Source organism: Nanorana parkeri, unplaced genomic scaffold (genome assembly GCF_000935625.1).
Source record: "Nanorana parkeri isolate BGI_ZX_2015 unplaced genomic scaffold, ASM93562v1 scaffold1313, whole genome shotgun sequence".
NCBI lineage: Eukaryota > Metazoa > Chordata > Amphibia > Anura > Dicroglossidae > Nanorana > Nanorana parkeri.
Window position 1 is genome coordinate 448,286 of NW_017307581.1, and position 9,385 is coordinate 457,670.

Here is a 9,385-nt window from a genome sequence, read left to right on the forward strand (position 1 = left end):
TTTTTATTTTCCTAATTTTTTGTTACATTTAGACAAAAAAAAACTTTTTTTTTTTATTTACAGTTTATATTAAGCAGTCACAATGACTGCTTGATAAATTAACGTTTTTTTTTATTTGTAGTTATTATGCTGCTCCAAACTTAGGAACAGCTTAAATACATTAGAGATTGATCCTGACAGCATGTCAGAATCAGATCTCACTAAGGCTGGGTTCACACCTAGGCGTATCGAATATGCGCGTTTGTCGTGCTTTTCGCATTAAAAACGCACAAACGCACGTTTGAGGGCTACCTGGCTGTATCCCAATGGATATGCGCGACAAAAACTCCCCAAAGAAGCTCCTGTACTTCTTTGGGCGTAGGGCGTTTTGTAGCGCGTTCATACGGCCTGTAATACGCCTAGGTGTAAACCATACCCATAGGAAATAATGGGATTTCGGTGTTTGAGCGTTTTGCAGAGCGTAGGAACGCCCAGGTGTGAACCGGGCCTAAAGGTTCTCTATCATGTTGATACATTTCAAGTACAGAGAAACATTTGTATCTCTTTGCCTGAAATGTATCTAAATATCGGGCCAGGCTATACAGCTGTCAAAAGGAATAGCAGAGAGGTGAGTCACTGCTACCTCTCTGCTATCGTCAGCTGTCAAATACGGGTTCTCTATTTAGCATCCCGTATATGTAAAGGGCTTCATTCTCTCATTAATGAAAGAAAGCTTTTACAAAAGCCTAACTATTTCATTAATGAATGCCTCAATACTGAGGCATTCATTAATGAATGGTAAACGCTGAGAATCAGCTGTTGCCAGCATTACAGAGCCTTAAATAACTCATCACATACAGTGTACGTCATATAGGCACTTTGTGACGGGATGTACACTGTACGTCCCACCACCTTAGTTTAAACACTGTTTAATATCACTTTAAAATGTTTACATTGGTATTTTAAGTCAATAGGTTTTTAAGCCATTTCAAATGCTGATCAAATCACTTACAATAGATGCTGCTCCTTTGATGTTTTAATGTTTTAGTTTCCTGCAGAATCAGCTGGTCTCCTGAGCAATGGTTCTGACTTCCTGTTTCTTTCTCAAGCAGTTTTCTGCAGTCACTCATGTGTGCGCTAGTAAGCAGCGCAAGTCTCCCCCCTAGCCCCCTTTCCTCTAAGCTAGTAGGTAAAAGTTGCTGGCATCTGGACTGTCCTTTGTGATCTTGTACCGGACAGACAGTTCAGGGAAGCTGAGCTGAGGACTAAAATATCACGTAAATAAACTCACAAGCTGCTACTTGCCAGACCAGGACCTGAACATCTCTCCACAGCAGAAGGAGCGCTAGTTGGGTCCTAGCATAAATAGGGATAAACAGAATTAAATATAATCTTCTCTTGCAAACATTTTTTTAACCAAAGAAAGATTTAAAATCTATTCTGCTTCACAAAACAAACGGCTCCACAAAGAACATAAAAAGGGCAATATGTATGTCCTTTCTAAGAACTGGAGTCACTTTACCTACAATAGTATGTTGGGTATATAGACCACAGGTAAGTTTCTTGATATATGGAGCAGACATTGACCTCAGCGGAGCAACTCGACTCGCTGGTGGGGGGGCCACCAGGTAGGCCCTCAAATACAGAGCCTCTACATGCTTAAAGGAAGCTAAAAAGATCCTCTATCATGCCACTGAAAAGAACATCAGTAAAATAATGGATGGCAATATGCTAAAAATCACAGGCTTTGCTGTGCCTGGTGCTGTTTTAGTGGAGGCATTTTAGTTTCTTTTAACCAATCTCACCATAACCTGTCTGGATATACTTGGTCTTTTCCACAGAAAGAATGTTTTTTTTCTTAAAACTAGCCTGTACTAGAACAAATTTAGGACCAAATAGCTTCATAATAATAATAGGGCTGTAGTTGTTCTATTAGCCCATTGCTTTGGATGCACAGTTGGCCATTGAGGAATAAAAGGAATGATTTACATGCCCCTGCCCACTAGAAAGAAGAATTGTGATGGGAGTATAAACTTCTGTCACAAAGCAAGTAAACCCGAGTTAAAAACTCATTACAAAAACAGTGCCAGAGTCTGATGTGCTGAAACAATACTCACATCAGGTGAACACAAGGCATGTGCTGGTCCAAGAAGGTTGGCAGTCTCCAGCAGATTGTGAGTGACTTTGGCAATTATTTCTTTCAAGGATGCCAACTTAGCCTGCAACGAAAGAATACCAATTGTGATTTTATAGTTACAAAATCACTCCAGGAATCAAGACTGCCTAATCATTCACTGTACGCCATACATTCCTCCTTAACAGAAACCAATACCTGTAGGGTTTTTAAAGTTGACGAAATTACAAAGAAACTCCCCTAGCAATTATAGAGTACAAATACAATACTTTATGAATACTTCAACTGCAGCTGGCCTGCTCTCCTGGTGGGTACTCGGGAAGAAGAAAAAGAGGCAGATACAATGTGAACACTGTAGACGGTATTTGTATTGTTAGTACAACAAAGTCATGAAGTAAGCAATGTGGCACAATACACATGAACCTGGCATTAACACGTCAGACATAAAAGCTGCATGCATCATACTTTCAGATAAAAAAAAAGGGTCTTGCAGTTGAGATGCTTTTACCCAGCTTGCACTTATATTGACTTGTATGAAGCTGCATTTACCAAACCGTGAAGCCACGCACTGTGTTCCAAAGTCTTCTAAACAACTTAGTAACAAGTATCAGACCCTTGATCAGCTACAATTTCCTGTTTATTCAACTTTACATGATATGCTGGCTGCAGCAATTTTTTTTTAGCCCAAGAATATTTCAGCATTTAAAGAACATGCTTGTTGATCTTGCCAGAAATACAAGCCCTTGCTACTTCCTATGAGCCAAACTGAAAGCACAAATATTCTTCCATAAAACCATCTTCTTTAAATTCCCCTATTCCCCAGGCTGATGTCATACCTAGGACAGATTAACGTTTCCATTTGCCGCTATGATCTTCTATTGGCAGGATTGCTTTGGACGACACATGCAGGGAAGTGAAACAAACACTCATCTGCTTGCACATGTTGCATTTAATTTGCAGTGAGGGATGAACACATCGAAAGCTGGGGAGTGTTCCCTCTGCATTTTCTAGCAATCCAGTCACTGGTGAGTTCTCATTTGTGATAGGATCAAAAAGGGGCAACATTAGCCTAAAGGAGATCAAGAGAAAGACCTCTTTGTAGCCCAAAAAAGGAAAGCAGCATGGGTGAAAACCATGGCTTCCTCCATATACAGTGGAAGAGCGAGTGTAGCCATCCTAAGACAGGAAGTGTGTGTTATTTGAAAACTCATGTAAAAAAAGCAAGGAAAAAAAAAAGGCCAGACAACCACAAAAAAACCCCCCCAAAAACTAATGCATCCACCAAATCTAAGGACTGTCAGACTGCAATATACTAAACTTGCATTTTTTGGGGTTTAGATACACTAACTTTTTGACTAAAGAGGGCTAACGCATAAGACTACAGTCACATCTGCTGTGCTTTTATCCTGAGCTTCTACCTGCAGAGTTAAGCTGGCCATACACCTTACAACCATCGCATAACTTTTGTTGTGCAATGGTTGTAAGGTGATCAAAAGTTCGTAGGACCTGCCCATCTTGGACAGGCAGATCGTACGTGCGATCATCGCAAGTCTTCCCTGCTGAGATGGCTTAAATATGATTGCAATGGTGAGCAGGCCGTGTGCGCTTGCGCACCTCGGCCCGTGCGGCTTTGGGTCTTACGATCGCGCTACCAACCCGACCAAAATTGTACGATTTTCGGCAGGCTATATTAGGGGCACCCTGATCAAAATTGGTTCACGAGTCAAGCGCCAGCGCCTACACCAAATTTCTTCTCTGTTGACACAGATTCACCTACTTGAGACCCGTCATAAACGGCACATGGACGCAACTATACTAGTCCAATTGACAGCACTGAGAGAAACCTTACGCTCCTTGTGCCTGCAGAGAGCGAAAGCGATGTTGGCGAAATGCAGGAGACACTTTTATGAATACAGCAACCAATGTAGCAGATCTATGGCCCATGCGCTCCGTCACCAACGCTCTAAAACCTTCATCCCAATCATAAAATCCCGGTCGGGGTCCCTATTACACCAGTCCTCAGAGATCGCAGAACAGTTTCGCGAATATTACTCCTCCCTATACAACCTCCCGCAACCCAGCTCGGCAGCTGTAAACGCACGGCGCCTCTCCCGCATCCGGGCGTATTTGGAGTCCTCGGGCATGCCTTCTGTCTCAGACGAGGTTGCTCGCTCCTTGGACCTCCCGATTACAGAATTAGAGCTGGAGACGAAAACAGACGAACACAGGGAAGGCCCCTGGTCCAGATGGCTTTACCCTGCTGTACTACAAGCAATATGCCTCCCTCAGTTCTCATTTTGTCAGAGCACTGAACTCGGTGCGGAGCGGAATTGAGCTGCCCGTGGACTCTGTCCGCCCATATTGCGGTCATCCCAAAACCGGGTAAAGATCCTTTGTCCTGCCCGAGCTACCGCCCAATATCCTTATTAAATGTAGATACGAAACTGTTCTCAAAAATAATGGCAATACGTATCCTTCCTTACATTGGGAGGCTGATACACCCGGATCAGGCAGGTTTTGTCCCTTCCCGAGAAGCTAGAGACAACACTACTAGAGCAATAAATCTTATCCACTCTGCCATGTCGAAGGCTACCCCTGCCTTTATTTTATCCACGGATGCGGAGAAAGCCTTCGACAGGGTGGATTGGTCATTCATGAGAGCCACCCTGGAACATATGGGCCTCGGTCCACACATGATGTCGTGGATTTTGTCCCTGTATTCCCAACCATCAGCTAAAGTGCAGGTGAATGGATGCTTGTCAGACAGGTTCTCTATCTCAAATGGAACGCGACAGGGATGCCCACTGTCCCCTCTGATCTTTATCATTACCCTGGAACCATTACTGAGGAGAATTAGGTCCAACCCGGATATACGCGGGTTGGAGGTGGGGGGACAATCTCACAAGGTGGCCGCTTACGCGGATGATCTACTTTTTTTCCTCACGTCCCCAGACATATCTTTACCTAACCTGCTAGCGGAACTCACTGACTATGGGAAACTATCCAATTACCATATCAATGCCCAGAAATCAGAGGCCCTAAACCTTACCCTACCTCCTGACCAAGTGCGCCGCCTCCAGAATAATTTTCCGTTCACTTGGTCCCCAGACTCGATCAAATACCTGGGTGTCCAGCTACCTAGAGAACTGGCGGAGGCCTACTCTATGAACTTTATACCCCTACTGCACAGGATAAGATAAGATTGGACCTCAGGGACTGGTCTCATCTGGCGTCATCTCTTGGACGGGCAGATGCAATGTCATCAAACAGAACGTTTTACCAAGATTACTGTACCCGGTACAAGCACTACCCATCTTGGTGCCCGGGGGGGGGTTCTGGACGACGGTTCAGTCCATGATCAAATTGAAAAAATTGTCAAATAAAGAATTTATAAAAAAAAAGAAAGTGCCAGTAAGCCCGAAAATTCAGTGCCTCCCAGCTTCTCTCCTCTCCACTGGGGGCCGGTCTGTGTGTCTTCCGATGCAGCAGCATGCACCCAGCGAGGAGGAGAGAAGGTTTCAGTAGATCGCCGTCAGCGTTGCAGGAGGTCAAGCTCTCCTCCCACATCAGGATGGAGAGCGGTGATTGGAGGAGAGCTCTGTGATGTCACAGGAGGCAGAGGTCTCCCCCCCACACCACCCTACCTCCTTTAACAGCTCCTTCAGGATGGAGAGTGGAGTACAAACATTCAGCGATGAGCTGATCACTGAATGTGTAAATAACTGGAGATAGTAACTCATACCATGTACCAGTTATGAATGAATAGGAAGTGATCAACATGACTCCCTGTTCGTTCATGATTGAGTACATAGTAACTCATAATTTTGAAGCAGCTGCGTTCTTGGTATCATTTTAAACAGCCGACAATGGCTGTTCAGATACAGCGTGATCTGGTGGCTATACAGCCGTCGGATCTCTTGTATGGTGGAATGTGTGAACAGGGAGCATCTAAAAATTTAAATTTTGCCTAGGCAGTAACCTGAATAATCTACCTACCTTCAGCCTGGAATACCTCATGAAAATTATGAGAGCATTACATACATACATACATACATACATACATACATACAGTATTAGATCTAAGACATGGTGCCTGACTGCTACTCTCACCAGATTTGGAGAGGAAGATATACCTGAGAATCTGAGCTTTCTGCTGTTCTTGACTATTCTTCCACCATTTGTTAGATTACCACTTACTAGTGTGGCAGCTCTAACATGAGAAAACAAAGCCCTGCATTTCTACCATGATGGCTATGTCCACACAGAGCAGAAAAGGGTAGGGTAAGTCAGTAACAAAAAAAAAAAAAAAAAAAAAAAAAATCGGCTTTACTTGTTGTAATTCCATTTTTTAAAATTCCTGGGTAACTGGAAATTACCCTTTAAAGGCTAACAAAACAAGAGCCTCCAGACATAAATGGGAAGAAATGCATGCATCATACACATTTCTGCATGTTGTTCATTCTGCATTTTCTTTTTTCTATTGCAAAAAAAAAAAAAAAAAAAAAAAAGCAAAACACACGCACAAAAGGTTCACAACAACCAAACACAACCACAGCACTAAAATTGCAAGCTTTTTCAAACACAGAAATGTAGACGGGCCCTTCTAAATCAATAGGACTGTCACCAAAATGTGGCAAATACCTCGCAAAAGTAGAGGGTTTATACTCATCTGGTCCTCACATTGTTGCGCTCTTGCAGAGCTATGGCTTTCCAGCAGAATTCTCATGTTCAACATTTTCAGGAGTGTCAAAACCTGCATCCCCAGCCACACTGTGGTTCTACCCACCACCCCACCCCTCACATTACTACTGTGTCCTGTAGTAACATAGGTACCTGTGCATGAAGCTACAGTATGTAGTGGGGATCAGGAATCTGAAAGTGTGTTGGACGTAGAGTCTGCAATCTCCCATACTGCAGACTCTACAATAGCCTGTAGAGTTCTGTATGGCCTGACTTCACAGTTAGGCCGCACAGATCCGTATCGGGAGGGACAGGTGCTGCGTGCGATCGTACGCAGCAGCCTGCTCTTCTCTATGGGAGGACACGGCCGTACGCCATCATACACACACCCACGTGGGTGTCCTGGCAACCACATCCTCCCATAGGAGAAGAAAAGGCTGCTGCATACAATCACACACAGCACCGGTCCCTCCCAGGGACAAGCCAAAATGGCTGTGCACGCCGCACAGATCAGTACGGCCGGACTATACGCTGTGTGAATGAGGCCTTACTCTGATGGGGACTTGACAACACTATAAATGCGCAACTTGAACCGGTAGGGGGACTCGACAACACTATAAACAACTTCAACAGGGGGCAGCGACGACTCGACAACACTATAAATGCGCAACTTCAACAGTTTTGTAACAAAAAAAAGGTCAAAGTAGTACCTTTATATCACACTACATCATCATATTGCACCTGTTCTGCAAGGAAATATACCAATCAAGTTTCTGATGGGTGGTGCAGAAAAGAGCAGGCCCACGTGATGCTGCACAGAGAAGGGAGGGACACTGTTTATATTGTGCAAATGATAAAGCTGTACCAATGTCCTGAACATGGAGAATTGAGGGTACGATCACAGCAGCTGCAGTGCATTCCGGTCAGATTCTGGCCAGAGCGCACCGCATTGCGGCCGGCTCACTTTTTTGTGGGTCAGGATGGGGCGTGGTGGGCCATTGAAGTGAATGGCACCGTAGCCACGTCCTCCAGCCACAACGCGATCGCAAGGTACATTGTGCTTGCGGTCCAGTGCGATCAAAATGCTGCCAGCACTATTTTGATCACAGCGGACCGGAGGCACAATGTGCCCTGCGATTCCGCGCGGGGAATCGCATTGCGGCTGGAGGGCGTGGCTACAGAGCCATTCACTTCAATGGCCCGTCACACCCCCTTCTGCCCCACAAAAAAGTGAGGCGGTCACAATGCAGTGCGGTCCGGCAAGAATGGGACCAGAACGCACTGCATCTGGTGTGAACGTACCCTTAGGGATATGCATTACGCATACTAATGAATTGTACTCACTTCTGATTGTCTGCTTCCTTGTTGGATGCTGAGCTTCCTCCTCAAAAGAAAGATTTCAAACATCGATCTCTGCTGCTCTCCTTTTAAATGCAGGATGATATCTTGGGCTTGTCTAGTCTTAAACTTCTCAGCTTCCAGAGCCAGGGCCAAAGCTTTGTTATTGGCCTGAAAGCTCGTTACAGATGTAGAATTATTGCCTGAAGGAAGAAGCAGCTGCATTAATAACATGCACATCACAAGGGTCAATCTATAAACAGATTGGAGGGAAATCTCTTACTGATGATCTTGACTTTTGTAGAGAACGCCTTATTGACTGCGGCCACCTTGGCAAGTTGTTTTGTTCGCTTTTCTTTCATCCGTTCTTTTATGTCTTCAAGGCTGTCCTTAAAGGTTTTCTTCAAACACCTTTCTTTCGCCATGGCTCCCTCAGTGCACTAGAAAAGGAACGTTATGTCACAAATAATTAGAGGAGAATTTGCTATTTGGCTTCAGAAGTAGGACATTACTATCAGCATAATGACAGGTCCTATTTAAAGTGACACTAAACTCAGGCATTAAATCTTTAAAATACATTAACCATCAACAACAAAAAGTATCTTATTTGTTCATTACTCCGCTGTAGATCCTCAACTCATCTCTGAATTGGTGCAGACGCTGTCCTTTCCAGAGGGTGACTACTTGTGTTCCAAATAATCCCTGTGTGTGTGTGTTGTAAAGTAGTCACCACTCCAAGTTGCCTCCTGTGATGGAATACAATCTCCATACAAATGAGTAAACTAACCCTGAGATTGTATTGCACCACAGGAATGAGATTGGAGCGATGGCTACTTTACAAGACAGACACACACGTCTGCTCTAGACGGGCCTGTGTGCAGTGCAGCCTTCACCCTCTACTCGTCCCCCGTGTAGCGCGCGACTCCCCCGCTCACCGGCCTTCCGCCGCTTCCTCCGTCACCCGCACTCTATGTACCTGCACGACCACAGCTCTGCACTCCCGAACACCGAAGCAAGGTATTCCTGAACACCGAGACCAGTACAACTAGGCGTCAGTTTAAACGTGTGGCGCCGTGCACTACGATTGGCTAGAATAGCTAAACCATGTGACCGGAAGTTGTCGATAAACTTTAGCCGGATGTTATTATGAGGACGAAAGCCGGAAGCGGACATATTTGTTTTGGGAATTGCCTGCGCGTGATCATGTGTTCCTTGGTCGTTTTCTTTAACCCTTTCTCTGACGGTCAGTTTTTT

General features: G+C 44.7%; 1 protein-coding gene across 1 annotated transcript in view; it reads right to left on the reverse strand.

Moving 5' to 3' along the window:
* SGO1 (shugoshin 1) overlaps positions 1 to 9,129 on the reverse strand; it is a 24,835-nt gene extending 15,706 nt beyond the window's left edge. The window contains exons 1-5 of the mRNA XM_018569252.1: positions 9,108 to 9,129; positions 8,415 to 8,571; positions 8,138 to 8,334; positions 2,097 to 2,198; positions 1,271 to 1,335 (exon numbers count right to left, since the gene is read on the reverse strand). Of these exons, the coding sequence (XP_018424754.1) occupies positions 1,271 to 1,335; positions 2,097 to 2,198; positions 8,138 to 8,334; positions 8,415 to 8,556 (506 nt within the window). The 5' untranslated portion in view covers positions 8,557 to 8,571; positions 9,108 to 9,129. The remainder of the gene's footprint in view (positions 1 to 1,270; positions 1,336 to 2,096; positions 2,199 to 8,137; positions 8,335 to 8,414; positions 8,572 to 9,107) is intronic.
* Between the last annotated feature and the right edge of the window lie 256 nt (positions 9,130 to 9,385).